At 42.8% G+C, this 19,090-nt stretch overlaps 2 protein-coding genes across 2 annotated transcripts in view; one reads left to right on the top strand and one right to left on the bottom strand.

Annotated features, from left to right (window-relative positions):
• The window catches only part of NUP37 (nucleoporin 37), a 46,182-nt gene extending 42,915 nt beyond the window's left edge, over positions 1 to 3,267 (bottom strand). Inside the window, exons 1-2 of the mRNA XM_040344288.1 lie at positions 3,167 to 3,267; positions 1,147 to 1,330 (exon numbers count right to left, since the gene is read on the bottom strand). Of these exons, the coding sequence (XP_040200222.1) occupies positions 1,147 to 1,302 (156 nt within the window). The 5' untranslated portion in view covers positions 1,303 to 1,330; positions 3,167 to 3,267. The remainder of the gene's footprint in view (positions 1 to 1,146; positions 1,331 to 3,166) is intronic.
• Positions 3,268 to 3,275: 8 nt separating this feature from the next.
• Positions 3,276 to 19,090, top strand: part of LOC120932129 (PARP1 binding protein) — a 32,996-nt gene continuing 17,181 nt past the window's right edge. The window contains exons 1-8 of the mRNA XM_040344287.1: positions 3,276 to 3,365; positions 4,286 to 4,438; positions 7,707 to 7,928; positions 9,869 to 9,964; positions 10,074 to 10,244; positions 11,793 to 11,947; positions 17,342 to 17,522; positions 18,327 to 18,502. Coding sequence (XP_040200221.1) covers positions 4,292 to 4,438; positions 7,707 to 7,928; positions 9,869 to 9,964; positions 10,074 to 10,244; positions 11,793 to 11,947; positions 17,342 to 17,522; positions 18,327 to 18,502 — 1,148 coding nt within the window. The 5' untranslated portion in view covers positions 3,276 to 3,365; positions 4,286 to 4,291. The remainder of the gene's footprint in view (positions 3,366 to 4,285; positions 4,439 to 7,706; positions 7,929 to 9,868; positions 9,965 to 10,073; positions 10,245 to 11,792; positions 11,948 to 17,341; positions 17,523 to 18,326; positions 18,503 to 19,090) is intronic.

Genomic DNA, 19,090 nt, shown 5'->3' with positions numbered 1-19,090 from the left:
ACCTGTGATGTGTCCCAGAAGATCGCAGGGAGGAAGGGCTGCCTAGGCGGCCCAAGCGGAAGTGGGAGCTCGTCATCGCGGAATCGAATCAAGAGACCAGTGAAGATGCGCACCTCTACTCAGAATAGCTGTCTGCTCATACCTCATATAAAGCAGGCAGTTACCTGAGAGCAGGAAGATCAATGAACTATGAGGATGCTCCTCAGCATCCTTGCAGCTCATTGAAAACTACAAGCAGCCAGCTACAATGGCTGATGGTACTTGTAGGCATTCATGTAAAGGAAACCGAATGAATGACGTGGCTTTGCACGGCTACACAGTTTTCAAAAGGTGTGGGGAGAATATCCCCAGCCCACTGTCACTGGGAGGGGGGAGAGAGGCTGCAGTTGTTGGAGCATGTTTCATGTTCCACCCTAAAAATGAGTGGAACATGCAACGTGTTACAAAAGTGAATTTACACGTTAACCCTGCTTGCCTTTTTTGTGGGCACAACTTACACCGTTCAGGTCCTCTGTAAAGCTGAACTCCAGGAATTCAAAAACGTTGTAAAAAAAAAAGTGCAGGCATACTTTGAGTTAAGTCCAGTGAGGTGCATGCCACCTCATGAACTTAAATCTTTCATTTACACCTGACAGGTTTATTGTGATCCAGGAAGACAGCTTCCAATGCCCAGGAGTGACATAAACCTGTCAGCTGTTCAATAAAAGAGAAGTTCAGAAGGTTGTATGCAATTTGCTGGACTTAACTCATAGCATGCCTGCAATTTTTACAAGTTGCTGAATTCCAGGATTTCAGCTTTAACAAAGCAAATGTTTAATGCCTGGAGAAAAACACAATGCCAAGTATTTTTTCTAGGCAAAAACAAGATATCCTATTGGTGATTACTGGTACCTTAAATGGCTGACTGCAAGATTACCGTACATCCACCCTAATCACTCGTAAAAAAAAAAAAATTATGTTTAACATTGACTGCCAGCCTTTTATTGCCCTACATCGTCCTATTGTTTCAGTAGGATCAGGAATGGAAATAGAATAGGATGTACTACACTGTACATCACAATAAAAATGTTAGAAGATTTTAAAGCAAGTTATTAGAATTTTGCCATTTAATTAAAATCTGCCAAGACAATATGACAATGTACTTACCTGAAATCTACAAGAAGCAATAGCTACATAATCGTTTCCACCATAGGCAATCAGTGACACTGGGCTTTCAGAGTCAAAGGGATTAAACTCCACCACATGTATATAGTCTTCACAGTCCACTGTGTAGGTGGCACCTCTGGCGTTGTCTTGTTTCATCCTCTGGAATTTAGTCTTCTGTTTTCACCTAGATTGAACATGTAAAGGAACATTAACTGCAATTTTTTTTTCTGTAACCCCCACCCCTATTCTGATGCTCTCCACACTTAAACGCAAAGCGAACACATTTTTGCAAAAAAAAAAAAGTGTTCAAAAGACATACTGCCTCGGAGGTCCTTTTCTTTGATATAGCACCTTAGTCCCTAAATAGTTTTTTTAGGATGTTCCATCTTCCTCAGACTTTGTCATTTGTACCAATATGTACCATGACAGCTGGGTCACCCCCAGCAATCTGTCCATTCAATCCGCAACGTGCTGAACCTGAGAGCCCAATAAACAACATAGTGTTCGGTGATCATGGTCTTTATGACATATTGCCCTATCTGTCCTCCTAATAACGGAGTCCCCTACCACCAGTATCTGACTATCGGTTTCTGTTGTTCCCCCAGGAAGCTAAGGGAGGTACACTGCTCTAGCAATGCTACTTCTGAACTGATATGCCAAACATCACGCAACTGGGTTTCCTTTTTGGAATGTGTCAGCTCACAACTAGGCCAACATATTTTTCTCTCTACTCTCCTCTGGTGCCCGCACCTCCATATCTCTACCTTCCTTTATAATGGCCAGCATCTGTCGGGTACGGATCAAACTCCCTTTCAGGTTGGCAATGCTTTCCGCTTCCTTAGATTCAGGAACTGAGTTTTCATTTCCACTGTAACAACTTGCCCACATTTTGTACAGCAGAATTCAAACTGGAAACGTTTTTTTCAAGGAACCTATACAAATGGCGCAGAATGTGCACTGAGTCACACAAATCACCATTCCCATTGAACATCATTATCCACCAACATAATAGAGATAATCCACAAAAAAATAGGAATTCTGGCCTGTTCCTAATTGATTGACAGGCTTCCGACCGTCGCATACAACGCGTCAGAAGTTGCCGAAAGAAGTCGGACTGCGAGTCGGCTCTATACGGCGCCTGCGCACCGACGTTCGTCTTCTTTCGGCAACTCGTGACGCGCTGTATGTGACGGTCGGAAGCCTGTCAATCAATTAGGAACGCCCAGTCCCGCAGAAGACATACCCGGAAGCGGAGGTGAAAATACGGTATGTACGGCGATAAAATAAAAAAAAAACAGCCGATTTTCATTCTGACAACTCGGCTGAATCTAATGTTAAAAAATTTTTTTTGGGTGAACCCCCACTTTAAGCTGCGGTAGATAACTATCGGCAGCTAAAAGCTGAATTCTATCTGCCCGTGTGAAAGGGGCCCAAGTGGGTCCTGAGTAAGGATGAGCTCCAGCGTGTTCGCACACTCCACGTGCAGAGCCCGCCAGGAAGTCTACACTGCGCTAATCACAGGCAGGGAGACATTTCTCGATCTCTGCAGCCGAGCATTGGGACAATGTCTCCCTGTCTGCGATTAGCGCAGCACCGTGCAGACTTCCTGGCGTGGACTGTGCGAACATGCTGGAGCGCATCCTTAGTCCTGAGGACGGGACCTGCGACGCCTGCTTTACAGGCTCCTAAAACAAAAGAATATATATAAATGCACATTTTTTTTTTACCTGCAAAAAAACGTGCCTTTATAATTTTTTGTTAAAAGGTGAACGTATCCTTCAATCGATCTATTTTTTTGGGACACACTAAAAGGAATGACAGAAAGTAATGCCCATAGACTTTAACAGGGAGACACTCCAGTGTGACCTACTGCCATTCGCATAGCTTATTTGTTACAGATCCATGCGTTGAAGACAGGACTTCATGGGAACAATGCTCCTGTTGTGAATTACCCAGAAACATATCAGTAAACTACAGCGACATTCCCGTACAAATACTGTCACCAACTATATGTACATACCACTCCCGCCAGCAGATTCGTAGCTCTGTCCTCAATCACGCCTCTACAGGGCTTCTACTTCCGGGTAATAGGTCGCGCCCGCTGATTGACTAGAGGACGGGTCACGTGAGCAGCATTTAAATTGTTTAAATCTAGAGTGGATGTGCCGAGCCGTTGTGTTGGGTGTTCAGATCGGTTGCTGTAGGAGAAAGGGCAGAGTGTGAGTATAGTGTGTATGGCGTCCTCTGTGCTGAGATGATACTATCGTCTTATCATTAATAGAACAACTGAATGATGGCATCCTATAGTGTACTTAGTATGTGTCAACTGTGCTTCAGCCAGTTCTGGCTCTGTCGGCTTTTTAAATGTCCTTGGAGCGCCCAGCCCGTAATTTATCAGCGGTAGTGCAGGTGTACGTTTTATTTCTGGTTTAAATGTTGTTTTCCTGATTATCAGTGTATGCAAATAACTGCAGGTATAAAGTGATGCTTGCAAATCTAAAAAAATACAAGTAAATGTTCTGCCATTCAGCAGACTGTTACTTATACCACTGCAAGCAAAATATCGACTTGATGTGACTGTGTAGCCTAATGCAAACCATGATGATTAAAACATTATTATATATTTTTTTTCTTCATGTTGGTTGCACATAAAAAAACAAATAGGTTACTAAAGACATTAACAACAAAGTGAAAAATTACTCAACTTGAAACAAAATCGAAATTTACAAAATTTTATTAAAGGGTAACTCTGGGGCGGGGGATGTAGAAATATATATATATATATATATATATATATATATATTCTGCTGTAATTTTCTGAAAATGCAATATGGCTACCCGGAGGTGTTCTGTACACAGAATGTCCCCCAGAAACATAATTTCATACTTGTGTGATTGGCTCACTGGTTTTCCTAGAAGTCTACAATGAGATACAAGTCAGATATCTGTCATCCAGTGGAAAAAATAATTGATGATAAATCCATTTTAGAGCCACACTTTAGTATGCTGTCCTGGAAGTTGAATTACCAGGTTTACTAACATGTGTGTCTACTTATGTTCTCTATTTTTATCTCTATATTTATTTCTATTTCTGAGTTCTCATTTTTTTTTTTTTTTTTTTTTTTTTTTTTAATATTAGGTCGCGATGGCTGATCGTCAGAGTGTTTTAGATTTGATTAAATGTTTCAGGCAGCAGTGTTCCCTTCTGTGTGACAGTGAGAGGACCACCATATGCAGTGCAGATGACATGCTGCTTATGTTACAGTTGGCAACGGCAGAAGTGAACAAAAAGGTAAGCAAAGTATGCTGTAGTCCTCAATGGGTAAACCTACTTTATCTGGACCTGTTTCTGTGTCTTTTGAGAACACTGAAACCTCATTAACTGCTTAACGCCTGCCGCATGTATATGTACGTCCACAGAATGGCACGTACAGGCATATGGGCGTACATGTACGTCCCTGCCTTTTTGCGGGTCCGATCGGGACACCCCCCCCCCCCCCACTACATGCGGCGGGCGTCTTACCTCTGGGAGCGATCCGTGATGAGGGGGCGGCTGTTCGTTTTTGTCGGCCCCCTCGTGATCGCTCCCAGCCAATCCGGCAACCCCCCGCCGTGTGACTTCCTCTGCCTGTGTAATGTAAACACTGGCAGAGGAAGTGATGTCAGCTCTCCTCTCGGCGGTATTTTCAATCCGACGAGAGAAGACATCACAGTAAGTGGCACCAACACTACACTGACACCACACACATAGGCACACTTAACCCCTTCTGATCACCCCCCCCCCCCCAGCCCCCTGTCAGTGTCACTAATTGCAGTGATCATATATTTACTGATCACTGCATTTAGTGTCAGTGTGACAGGCAGTTAGTGTTAGGTCCAGGGTAGCCCCGTACCCCCCCCTAATAAAGGTTTAACCCCTTGATCACCGCCCTAGTTAACCCTTTCACCCCCTATTGCCAGTGTCACTAAGCGATCGGTTTTCTGATCTCTGTATTAGTGTCACTGTTGCCGCTAGGTAGCTAATTTTTTTTTTTTTTTTTTTTTGTTTTGTTTTTTTAACTAAAGACATGTGGCTGAATACATTTTGGCCTACATTTTTGACTAAAATTTAGATTTTTCTTAACAAAAAGTAAAAAATATTGTATTTTTTTTTCTTTCAATAATGTCGCTCTATTTTTATTTATGGTGCAAAAAATAAATCGCAGAGGCAATCAAAAGAAAGCTCTATTTGTGGGAAGAAAAGGATGCAAATTTTGTTTGGGAGCCACGTCGCACGACCGCGCAATTGTCTGTTAAAGCAACGCAGTGCCGATTTGTAAAAACGCCTTTGGCAGCATATTGGTCCGGGGCTTAAGTGGTTAAAGTTGCCTACAATGACTGTTACCTAAACCAGCTATTGCCTCCTACTACCCTTTTTTTTTATTTATTTATTTATTTATTTTTTTCATTCATGAAAGAGAAGGACCCACTTAAAAAAAAAAAAAAGTGCTACCAGTATTTACCCCCATTCTTTTTGGATAATGTGAAAGATGTTACACCAAGTAAATAGATATATAAAATGTCACACTTTAAAATTGTGCACACTTGTGGAATGGCACCAAACTTTGGTGCTCCATAGGCTATGCTTTAATTTTTTTTTACAGGTTATCAGTTTAGGGTTAGAGGTCTTGTGCTAGAATTATTGCTCTCGCTCTAATGTTCTCAATGATACCTAAAGTGTTAGAACGTCATTTACATATGCGGGCATGACCTACATATGCAATCGCTTCTTTGTGCAAGCATGAGGGGATGGGGGTGCTTTTAAAAATTGTAAGGTTTTATTTTTACACTTCCCTTTTTCTTTTTTTATTGCTATTACGAGGAATGTAAACCTCCTTTGTAATAGGAATAGGGCATGGGTCCTCTTTATGGAGAGATTTGGGGTCTGGAACTTCCCACACTTTTTTTTTTTTTTTTTTTTTTTTTTCTCTATGCTGGAAAGCCTGATAATAGGCAGTGATGTGACGTCGCTTTCAGCCTTCAGGGGTCATAGAGATGACTGGGAACCATGTGGTCCATGGCCAGCTCTATGGTAAACTGCCACCAGATTAATTTTCCAGCTCCACGATGGGCAAACCCGAAGGGTGGTGGGAGAGAAAAGTGTCCCGCCGCCTGTAAAAGCAATCAAGCAGCTTAACATACACTAAGATGGCTTTTACATGTGAGTAAAACCTCTTTTGGTGTCCCCCTAAGCCAATTCTTTTGATGGCACATCTATGGGCTTGCTCCGATGCCAGACTGCATGCGTCCATAGTCGCACACAGCGTGGCTTAGTCCCACCCCCTACTCCCTCCACACAGGATTTAATTGACAGGAGCCAATGACTCCCACAGCTGCCTCTGTCCCGTTAATGTAGGGGTGAGAAGGCTCCTACTGACAGGCACAGTGCTGAATCGAGTGAGGTAAGTATTTGGGGGCAGAACATACAAATAATGGGATTGCATGCTTACAGTGGTCAACCATTTAACCACTTAAGACCCGGACCAAAATGCAGCTAAAGGACCAGGCCCCTGTTTGAAAATCGGGACTGCGTCGCTTTAACTGACAATTGCACGGTCGTGCGACGTGGCTCCCAAACAAAATTGGCTTTTTTTTTTCCGCAAATGGCTTTCTTTTGGTGGTATTTGATCACCTCTGCAGTTTTTATTTTTTTGCGCTAGAGCAACAATTTTGAAAAAAATGCAATATTTTTTCTTTTTGCTATAATAAATATCCCCCAAAAATATATATAAAAAGGCCGATACATATTCTTCTACCTGTTTTTGGTAAAAAAAAAATAGCAATAAGCGTTTATCGGTTGGTTTGCGCAAAATTTATAGTGTTTACAAAATAGGGGATAGTTTTATTGCATTTTTAGAATTTTTTTTTTTTTTTACTACTAATGGCGACGATCAGCTTTTATTTTTATTTTTTTCCCCGTGACTGCGACATTATGGCGGACAATTTTGACACATTTTTGGGACCATTGTCATTTTCACAGCAAAACATGCATTCAAAATGCATAGTTTACTGTGGAAATGACCGTTACAGTTTGGGAGTTGACCACAGGGGGCGCTGAAGGGGTTGTGTGTACACAACTGTAGGGTGCCTTAGTAATCACCACAGCCTTTTCATCTGAGGGAAAACCTGACCTGTTGGGGGGGGGGGGGGGGGGCGGGTTGGGGCCTGAGGACTGGAATTGAGAAACACTGGATTAATGACACCCTAAAACGGATTGCAATGGGGGGAGTGTCCTGCACCATTTTGGTGCAAATGCGATTTGAGCCATACGTGATGTATGGCTCAAATCGCGACTCGGACATCGCATGTTATGTGCATAGGAATGCGGTGTGCTTTCTGTACAAATTGCATGCAGTGTTTCACATGCACCAGTTTGAACCTAGGCTTAAGGATTGGTATGCTTTATAATTGGGTAAGTATTTGTCCTAGGGTTTAATGACACTCATTTTTTATTTTATTTTCTTAATTTCTTCAAAATGGCTATTGTGCTCTATATAAATTTCTTTTTTCTCTCAATTTAGAATGGGGAAGAATTTACAGCTTCCCTTAGTGATGTACTGCTTATGTGGAAACACTTGATTAAAGATAAACTTGGCTTTATTCGTGATGGCACCGTAGCTCCTGAGAACTATGATGATGTTCAAAAAACCTACAACCTTTTATTGAAAAATGGCAATACACTGGATCTAATTGATATACATGGAAAACTGAGTTGTACTCCAGAAGCAAGCAACCTTTCTTCTGTAAGTGTTAAAAGACTGTATGTGTGCTCTCCACCCTTTACCTAATGTTTGGTGTTCTCTTTCTGTTAAGTTTGTGTGCGTCTCTATTTTTCCTTTTAAGTACCTCCACTACTGGGTACGTTCATCCCCCTTCCTGCCCAGGTCAATTTTCAGCTTCCAGCACTGTCACACTGTGAATGACAATTGTGTGGTCATGGCTCTGTGCCCCACCCCAAAGCACCTTGCCCCCATGTTGATGAGGACAAGGGTCTCTTCCCCACAACCCTAGCTGGTGGTTGTCAGGGGGCTTATAGGAATCTGGAAGCCCCTATTTAACGAGGGCAGCCCCCTATGTGAATGGCTATTGGGTACATTATACCCATTCACCCAAAAAAAACTGTAAAATGTTAACAAAATACAAGAGCCAGTCTTTTAAATAAGAAGCAATCTTTTCCTGACGCTATCCTCTTCCCAAAAGCTTCTATACATCTTTTGAAATGTACCGTATTTATTCGAGTATAACGCGCAAAATTTTATACCCAAAAAAAAAATCAGTTTGGGTGCGCGTTATACACGAGGACTGGGGTGGCAGTGGCGTTCCACTTTAAACCTAGCCTTTTGTATCTCCTTGCAGCCGCCCCCCCCGCCGCTGCTGCTACCGAAGCCACCAATGCCACTACAACGTTAATCACCGCGGCACATTACAGACAGCTTTCGTTTGAATAGCTGGGTTCCCCGCCGCGCGTAGACACTCCCCCTTGGACGGATCTGTCCAATCGCGAGTGTCTATGCGTGGCAGGGAAAACAGCTGTTCAAACGAACGCTGTCTGTAATGTTCCCGCGCCGCGGTGATTAACAGTAGGTGGCTGGACATACAGGGGTCAATACATTGTCAATAAATGATTTTTGGCAATTACAATGATTTTATACTTTTTTATTTTTTTATCGAAAATTAGGGGTGCGCGTTATACTCGCATACATACGGTATATCTAGGCCCATCACGTGACTCCCGGCCGCTTTAATACTGTTTCAGGGCTACAGTGGGAGGGGCTGAGATTTCCCTCTGTCAGCCTGGAGGTCACGTGACCACCGTGCTGTCCGCTCCGCTCCTGCTGTAGCCCCGGATCAGAGTAGGAGTGACCGGGAGTTGCATGACGATGGACTGTTGGGAGGGAAACCACTACACAAACTTGCACTGTATATTTTGCCACTCTAAATGTCACCCCAGGGTGTGTGTAATAATTTTTTTTTTTTTTTTTTTTTTTTTTTTCCTAATATACATGCAGTAGCTCCAGTTGGGCTGAGTTGTGCTCAGCCATTCACAAGAAGCTTTGTATTTTATGAATGAAATGCAAAGTTTCCTCTGAATGGCCGAGGTAGAGATTGTGAAGTTCTCTGCCCATCTCTTCACCTCAGTCAATTAGAGGAACTTTTGGATTCAATCGCAAATTACAAGACTTTCTGTGAATGGCTGAGCAGCGCTCGACCCAATGTGCTTTGTTTTGGAGATGAGAAGTCTCATTTGTGCTGCAGGAACACAGCACTGTATGGCAAAGGCTTCGTACAGTGATACATATGTTGGATTGATCTGAAATGCTGTAGTTAAATTGAAACTAAATACACCAACTTTTTTTTATTTTGATGCATGCCTTGAATGAGAATGTATAACTGTTACGTTTACCATTGTACCAATGTTGGCTCTCAAACTGTCAAGCCATCCAATAGCTGGTGCCCTAACTGATCACATGTATAGCACCATGGCAGCTTAAATGGGCTAAGATGGTAGCTTACTTGGCTTTATAGGATAGGAAGGTTTGGTCTGTTGAAATACAGATTAGGTGCTCTAGCAGTGCAAAGAAAGTAGATGGCGGGCCTAATTATTATTTATTAATATTTTACATTTTAACAGCCAAGAATTTTGAGTTTGACGTCTAGTGTTTTAAATTACTACTTTTCATAGGAACACTTACTGGAATTTCTATCTGGAAGCCAGTTGGAAGACGAGTGCAGGATAGCCTCGGTTTCAACCCCATGTAAGAATATGGATTTAAGAAAGGTATTTGTTTAAAACCTTCTACCCTCCCCTTGTTTGGGTTTTTATTTTTTGAAAAAAATAAAAATTAAATGACATTATTTACTATTAAATTGTTTTTTTTTTTTTACAGAGGAAAGAAGTTGTACAAAGGATCTTTTGTTCATACTTAAGTCTTCTAGTGAATTCTAAAAATGACCTTGCTCTAGCCCAAGTCCTAAACTGCCCAGACAGAGGCCTGGAAAGAGAAGCCTTTACAGACCTTAAACATGCTGCAAGAAACAAGCAAATGTCCTTGTTCTTGGTAAGTTATTCATAGATCATATATGACTGAATTGGAAAAAGATTGGACTTGCCAGTTCTCACACCCTTAAAGTGTTAAACCCAAGATCCTGCATTCACTATATCTGGTCTCCCACAGTACACTCCCCTACCTTTTTTTTTTTTTTTTTTTTTTTTTTTTTATAGGCAGAATAAAGTCTTGTAAATTCTCAGTGTCCTGCTGAGCACTGGTTAAAGCTTGTAGGAAGAGTTTATTCTTCTGACTGTCCTATGAGGCTGCTTGTCCCCTGGCATGCTGATTGGCCCTGTGTTTATCATATGCACCCTCCCAAAAGAAAATCTTTCAATACACACCAAACTGAGCATGTGCAGAGTGCCTTCTATGGCTCTTTACTATAAGCAGATGACTTGGAGACAGAAAAAGGGGAGGATCGGATCAAACGGCCTTTTTACACAATGCAGAGGATTAACCCCTTAGGTTCCACATTGAGTATAACAAGCATGCTTTACTGCAGATACAGACTGATTTTATTGTTGTGGGTTTAGTAACACTTTAATTGACAGAGTATTGTAAATCCTGCACTAAAGATGCTTGAGGGTGGCATAGAAAATTTTGAAGATGTAAAATTCACCAACTGTTTGAGTGGTGTTTAGGTTGAAAATGTGATGCCTCATTCACATGGACGTGTCTATGCATGCACCCCTGCAAAGGACAATCTTCATCCGCTGGGGGGTGCACAAGTGTTGCATGCATCTGTGTGTTGGCAGTACCATTTATCTTTATTGGGATACAGCAGCTGTATGGACAGTCCCTTGTCCCTATTTGACAGCCCTGCAGGTGCTGAAAACCAGTAGCTGTCTGTGCAGCCACTTCATCCCAAAATACACGAATAGGACTGCCTGCGTACGGTTGCACAGAACATCTGGGCATCCTGTGTGGGTACAGATGGCCCTTAACACAGATGTACGCCAGTGTAAATGAGGTCTGACTAAATCCAAAAGCGAATTGAATAGCTTTATTACGTATATGGGTGCTGTTGATTTTTTACCTGTCAAGTGATTTGGTAATGTGCATTTTGTTTTTGTTAATTGCTAACTAATTATCAGACGGTCAACTCGTTTTAAAGCAGTTGTAAATGTTTAAAAAAATAAAAATAAAATCCTGCAAGGTTAAAGGCATAATGTGCTAGTATGCATTGCACGCACATGCTAGAGGGGGATTTGGCAGGAGATGCTCTGTGGCTTCTGGCATCATATAAGGATATTGACTTCTGCACCTGTCAGCCACGCTGGAGGGCTGCATGGGGGAGGGGGGAGTGGCAGCTGAAACTGACTACAGGACTATAGTTACCTGTGCATAATGTAGGCACATATCCCAAGTCAGGGGAGGCGATGCAAACTAACCACACTAGCATGGATCTGCTTCTGTGCCTTTGAACACTCAGTGGCTACATTATTTTAGGAACCAAATGTATAGCACAATACTTTATTTTTTATTTTTTTTCCATGCACTTTAGTGGCATCTTTTGTGTGCAAATTCTCTGAAATTAACAGTGATTCTTTGTGCTAGGCGGCAACATCATTTATAAGGATCCTGGAGCTTGGTGGAAAGGGCTATGCGCCATCTGAATCTGATCCATTAAGGAAACATTTGAAGGGCCTTTCTCTGTTTGTTCATTTTATTGACAAGCTCAGCGAAGTCCTTGGGGAAACACAAAATGCAAGGTAAATCTACAGTTTTCTTTAGGTCTTCTCTCACCTCATATACTAGACCATTGTTCATTAGTAACCTGCACACTCTGACTCATATCGGTGTATTACATACTTAAAGTTGAGTTCCACCCAGGAAAAATTTAGCCTAAAAAAAAAGTTATACTCGCCCGAAATACCCGTTGCTATGCGGAAGTCCGTAATCTGCCTCTTCCGTACCCGCGGTCTATCTTCATCTTCTAGTGAATGGGGCCTATTCACAAGTCGGCGCGAGACTCGCGCAGTAGGAAACGGGCCGTAAGGCTTCACTGCCTGTTTCCCTTAGTGTGAATGGCTGCGCAGGACCTGTACCGATCGAGGGATCGACATGGGGGGGGGGGGCCCCCATCAGTGTGGGCGAGTAGGACAGGTAAGTGTCCTTATTTAAAGTCAGCAGCTACACTGTTGGTAGCTTCTGACTTAAAAAAAAAAAAATTGTGGGTGGAATCCCGCTTTAAACAGTTGTATAAAGTCATTGGACATTTGTGTGTGTGTATAGCTGTGTTTATGTAATGTGTCCCCCCCCCCCCCCCCCCCCCCAACTACTTCAGCTTATATAAGAGCAATGTGTACAACAATCTTATTATTCGCCAACAGTTTACGCATCGCTTTACAATATAAAAGGGAGACAAAACCGTTATAATACAAGAGGATTAAGAGGGCCTTGCTCAGAAGAGCTTGCAATCTAATATTTTACAAAATATTTGCAGTTTAGACATCTTGAATCCTTTAAAGCAGGGATCTTCAAACTATGGCCCTCCAGCTGTTGCAGAACTACACATCGCATTGTATAACTCTGACATTTTACAGACATGAGTAGGCATGATGGGAGTTGTAGTCCTTGAACAAATTGAGGGCAATAGTTTGGAGACCCCCTGCTTTTTAAAGAGCATCATCACTTGTGTTTTAAAGTCAGCAGATGCAAATACTGTACTTGCTGATTTTTAGCATTCAAGTATTTACCAGGAAAGGCTCCTCGAAGTGCAGTATGCAAAATTTAATAAAGTGCACAAAGGGTTAAAAGCACCTTCTGCCCACTTTTGATTTAAGAGACATTTCCTTAAAGCGGGGGTTCACCCTATAAACAAATGCATAAAATGAGGCATAGTAGCGCGAGCTACAGTATGCCTGTTTTGTTTAGTAGCGCCGAGACCTACTCCAGCTGTCTTCGGGGAGCGTGATGTGCCAGAGCCGGCCGTCAAGCATCCTCCGTCTGGATAGGAACGCCCATTCCCCGCGGGGAGACGGAATCTTCAATGTAGGATTGCACTGTGAGTACGGGGATAAAAAAAATCAAGACAGGCATACTGTAGCTCGCGCTACTATGCCTCATTTTATGCTAAAAAGCTGCTATGGAGGGTGAACCACCGCTTTAAGTCTGCTAAGAAACGAGCTTTGAGAGTGTCAATCTCCAATGCCCCCTCACAGTAATGACATGCATGCTTTCAGATTGTTATAAACAATACCAAGGAAAGATCCAAGCTTTACTCACCGGCCAGCCCGCTGACAACCGAATCAACTGATCTAACGGTATGCATTAAAACGGCTTCAAGATTGCAAGGTGCATGAGTTCCTTGAGTCTTTTGAAACAAGTTTCTGCACACCTCATTATTGGGCCTTTCTGTGTTTTTTTTTTTTTTTTTTTTTTTTTTTTTTTCAAAGCCATCCTTAAGATGGCAGTCAAGAGAATTTTCAGACCATCTGTGTGTTTCGGTTTTATAAATCGTCTTAACAGTTGTCCAGACCAGTAGAAAATGTGAAATTCTTTCTAGTTTTTGGAATTGTAATTATGAATCTGTTTTACATTTTAACAGGCATTTGGAATTTGTCCATATCCCTATTTTCTCACTAGAGTGCTTTAGTCTTTTTCCAGTAAAGAATTTTCTTTCAGAGAATATGCGCTTTGAGATGTTTAAATCATTCACTGGTTTTGTGTGTTGTGATTTATGCATTCGAGAAAATATTGTTTTGGCTATGGAGAACAGTTTTTGGTACATAAACTCTAAACTCACAATGGCCCTTAATAATTATTTTTATTTTTCCCTTTGTGATTATTTTCCTGTAACTCACAAAAGCAGTTCCATGCCATGCGCCAAAGAATGGTGTTTTTTCATTGTTTGGCTAAAAATATATAAACTATAAATGGAAAGCAGTGGGGAGAATTCAATAAAGCATTTACGGCACTTTTCTGGCAGTATGGTAAAATTTAAAAATGTCATGAGCCAAATTCACGAAAGCCCTGCAACGGTTTTGGTTAACAGCTATGACATGTACGACAATCTTCTAGGTTTTAGATGTGTAACATTTACAATGTGTTGCTATGCTGCCGGTTAGTGTGTGTGTGTGTGTGTGTTTTTTTAAAAGGGGAGAACAAATAAAATGACTTCAGGTAGTTAAGACCAACTTAAAGTTGGAATACAGACAGATTAGAGTTGTGTGTATTTGATTTATTGGTTGCTAGGACTTGACAACCAATGACATAGGGCTGAACTTGGACAGTGGGTGGAGCCTGATGGTGATGCAGAGTCCACATGTCTTGTGATTGGCAGTGGCTGGATTCCCTAGATCAGGGGTGTCAAACTCAATTTTTTTTTTTTTTTTTTTTTTTTTAAAGTGTATTTTGTGCGTGTGCTCGAGAGGAGCTGGACTGCAGGAGTTGGGAGTAGGCAGGCCTCCCCCAGAGGCAATCTGCCACCTTTCTCCATGCCCCGGGTGGCAATGGCGGGTGTGTGAGGGGGTCCTCCCACACAGCCCGCCCTACCTGCTCCGCTTTGAAGCCCAACGGGGCAGAGGGACTCCCTATAAGGGAGTGAGAGGATTAGCCCGCTCAACCAGCCCCATTAGTCCTTCGCCTCTCTTTAGAGACCGCGTGGTCAATGTGCGTGTGTTAACCCAATTTAGAGTGCGTGTGTAGGTGTGGTGGTTTTTGTGGGAGGGGGGTGGGCGTACTAAGCACAGGCTTACCTTGCATAGCACACCCACCGGGAGCCGGGCTGAGACCACCAAACTCAATTCACATGAAGCCGAGACCGGGATCTGAACCTCTAGCTGCAGAGGTGAATGGCTTGTCAGCGCAGTGCCAATCGCGTTGAGCCACCGCAGCTCCCTGTCAAACTCAATTTCATCGAGGGCCACATCAGAATTATGATTGCCCTCAAAAGGGCTGGTTGTATCTGTAAGATTAGATGTCCAGCACATCCTTCCCTTCCCTTACATTAGATGTTAAGAGCCAACTCGCCTTAGAAGTTGAGTCCCCCACTCTCCCCTGCATTGGTGCACCCCCTTTCCTCGAGCTGCTGCTCGGAAGAAGCTGGATGCATTGTTTAAAAGCAGAAAGTTAGGGTCTTGAGGGCCACATGAAATGGCCTGGAGGGTCGGATTCGGCCCACAGGCCTTGTTTTTGACACCTGTGCCCTAGATGCTACTGTACTGAACAGTGGCTATGGTATCGACCCACTACCCTCTGCTGTAAATCCCATGGGAGATGGATCTGATGGGGAATTGGTATAAGTTCTCCATGAGGCTCTGCCTACCCCTCAACAAAATGCCTATGGGCCTGTCTGTGTGATGGATGCAGTGACTGAGCAGGTAGCATCACTGAGCCTCTGTATCAGGCTTAAATGCACTAAGCTGGACAGAGTCTGGCTTGGACACTCCAGCCTAAATACCTGCTGCCTCCTATGACAAATTCATGTACCCTTTTCCTGACCCGTAAATGAAAGTGTGTGTGTGTGCCCCCCCCCCCCCCCCACTCCATAAACGTAGCTTTTAAGGGCAAATGTGACACCTTTTTTCTTGGGTTCTCATCAAATGATCTACGCTATCTATGGGGGTAGGCAAAGTGTGTGTGTGTGTGTGTGTGTGTTGTGTGTAAAACGTCTCGGGAACTCTGATCGCTTTGAGTATCTGAGCCTGATCCTACTTCCAGCCTTGTTCCAAATTTCGTGTGTGTGTGTGTGTGTGTGTGTGTGTCTTGGGTCTAATGGGGGTCCTCTTCCTCTTCGACAGTCCTGTATGCTCATTTTCACAACAGGCTGTGGCTTTTCACTATTCTGGCAATGTGGGATATTAGGGTGCAGTTTCTGAATCCTCCTAGTCACCTATTTGAAAAGAGCAGGTTTGTCCTGAGTTCAGCATTGTACACAGACAAGTACTTCTTCCTTCATTGGTGCTCCTGAGAAATTTCAGCTCCTAGGTCTGGGGTGAAGTCCTTGGTTCTTTCTTGGTAGGAAGGGGAAAACTCCTCTCAATTAACATCATTGAACTTTGAGAAATTCAGGTACCCCCTTTTTGACTTTTTTTTTTTTTTTTTTTTTTTTTTTTGTCTAAGGTCATCCGATATGGTTCCTGTCAGGCTATGCTAATGTGGTGGCTTGCATGGACCATCAGGCAGTAATCCGATGGCTCACAAATTACAAGGAAGTGAATCTGCTTCTGACCTAGGCAGGCTTTATGGCTCCAGCACTGACCACCGTGCATGTCCATAGTATGGAAACCTGGTAGGCACACTTCCCCAGTCTCCAACATATGGACTCCAGATGCTTGTCCAAGCCGCTTAGAACCTCCTTTTGTCGGTAGTGATATAGGATGTGGCCATTCTAGCCTCCACATTCAGCCACAAACTGCACTGGATTGTCTGTCTCCAGTCCCAGGGATACCCCTAGTCTTTGCAGCGAGTGCTCTGATGAAATCCAACCAATGCTCTTGTGGCTTAGGGTAACTTCTCTTGATTCTTTGTTTTTAACTTTGTGCATAACCAGGACTTTCTATCTCAGGCTGCACTTCATGGGATAAATCCTGGCTTCTCCAGTCTGGCATGGATCTGAGGACCATCAAGAGTTTAATTTCAGTGGGCTGCTTGCTCCTGACTACTTTTGTGATTGCATTTTCTTTTTTTTCGTGTGTGTGTGTGTGTTCAGTGGAGGTCTCAACATGGTTTCTATCAGTTCCTTTGGACTGCTCCTGGTCTTTTGACAAGAGGTTTCTTGTTATAGCCTAACTTGTGATGTCTTTATTAAATTATTTTTATTATGCCAATGCTTCTGCTTGACACGTTCCATATTTTTTTGCACCTGTAAGGAGCCCTTTCTTCATTAAGGTTGTAGTAATGGGATTGAAGGTAATTCTCCTGAGTAGACAAAGCAATAAAATCTTGACAGCTGCTGACTCTCCCAGCACTCTTTGCAAAACTCAAAGGGTGGACTATAGAGGAAAGTTTGGATGGAATTTTGCTATACTGGTCTTCGATACTTTAAAAAGACATACTGGAATACAATATTCCCCCCCCCCCCCCCCCCCAACAATTCCTGTTTGATGTAATTGCCTATTTTTTATAAGGGCATTTGGTTAGGTCTTTCCTATGTCTTTCAGAACTGCAGCAGAGCGGATTTTGTCAACCATAAAGATGCACCTTATTAAAGGAAGATGCAGTGGGGATCTGTTTAGTGAAGCTGTGATGGAGGTTGCACACAGTTTGGATCTGAGAATTAAAAACCTTATTAATTCTAGTGAAGAGAAAAACGAGAGCTCCACAGGAATCAGTCCAGCACGGGTAAGCTTTTTGATGCATATATTTTTTTTTTTTTTTTTTTTCTAATCCTTCATTTTTTAATTCTAGAACTGCCAAAATTCCAGGATGCCTCTGAAGGTATGCTGTGGTGTCTGGCACAAAACCGTCGGTAGCAGATCCTTTTATCAAGTCCTGAAATTTGTGATGTAGTCTCCATGGTTTGGACTTGTTTTTCCAACACATCCCGCAGATGCTTGAGATCTGGAGAATTTTTACAGTGCAAATCAACACCTCCAAACTTGAGTTCATCAGACCTGACTACCTTCTCCCATTGCTCTTGTGTTCCAGTTGTGATGTTCAAGTGCACATTGTAGGCACTTTTTGGCTCTGGACACAAGTTTAGTATGAGAATCTGGACCGGTCTGCGGCTATGTAGCCTAATATGCAACAAATTGTGATGCACTGTGTTCTGACACCTTTCAATCGCAACCAGCAATAAAGTGATTCTAAAGGCATACAAATAAATAAAATGGACCTACTGCTTGGATAATCTCGGTCACGTCCTAGACATCTCAGGGAGGAGTGTTTTCGTAGGGGAAACTGCAGACTCCAGTCTCTGATCCAAACCCATTCACCCAAAAGCAATCTGACTCTCTGGTTTTGTCTAAGGCCTGTTCCCTTTGCCCACTTTCTCTCCACAGAAAGCTTGGTGGCTTGGGCATTTATATTTCATTCCTAATATAAACAATCTGTACTAAACCTTTCCTTTAAGAAACAACCCCTTCTTTTTTTTTTTTTTTTTTTTTTTGTATTAAAGCATAATGGAATTTGTTTTTCTCTTTACAGCCTAGAATTCATGCAATCAACCGAGGCACAGCTTTATGTGGTAGGGAAACCATAAAAACGTTGCTAGTACTTCTGGATGAAGAAGCTGCCAATCCACCCAGCAAAAGCAAAGCTGACTTATTATATGCTGAAGATGCCACCCTCTTTGGATCCATTTCTATCCTGTCACTGTTTAGGTACGTAGAGTTTTTTTTGATAGGTACTTTCCCATAAACCATATGAGCAAAGTTAAAGCGCCCACCCCTGCAAAAAATTGAGCCAGCAGCTACACATACTGCAGCTGCTGACTTTTAATAGGACACTTGCATGTCCAGCGATGTCGGCACTGCAGTTGACGTTTCCATTGACGTTTCCATCAGCTGTTCGACACTGTCGCCGCAATTGCCGGTAAGGAAACCCGGGAAAGTGAAGCATTTTGTTCCCTGCTGCCCATGCGCAAGACACAGCTGCGTTCTACATGCCTGGCACCGGGGGGGAGGCATGGTGCTGAGCTGCGAGGGAGGAGACAAATGAGCAAAAGTTCCACTTTTGGGTGCAACTCCACTTTAAGTCCTCTATCACTCCAAATGATATTGACATTTGGTTAGTCTTGTATGGTTTCTGTATGCACACACACACACAAAAATAGCGATCAACGGTTTGGTATAACCCTCCAGCTGGCTATTGGTAATTAGACAAGTCAAAGGCTGTTGGTGCTGCTGCTCTCTGTGGATCCTCTGGGTGGCAGGGACACATCTTGACAAAACACAAGCGCAAAGCCGCCC

Source organism: Rana temporaria, chromosome 3, assembly GCF_905171775.1.
Source record: "Rana temporaria chromosome 3, aRanTem1.1, whole genome shotgun sequence".
Lineage (NCBI taxonomy): Eukaryota > Metazoa > Chordata > Amphibia > Anura > Ranidae > Rana > Rana temporaria.
Note: the sequence above shows the minus strand (reverse complement) of the source record. Positions and strands in the feature narration are given on the sequence as shown.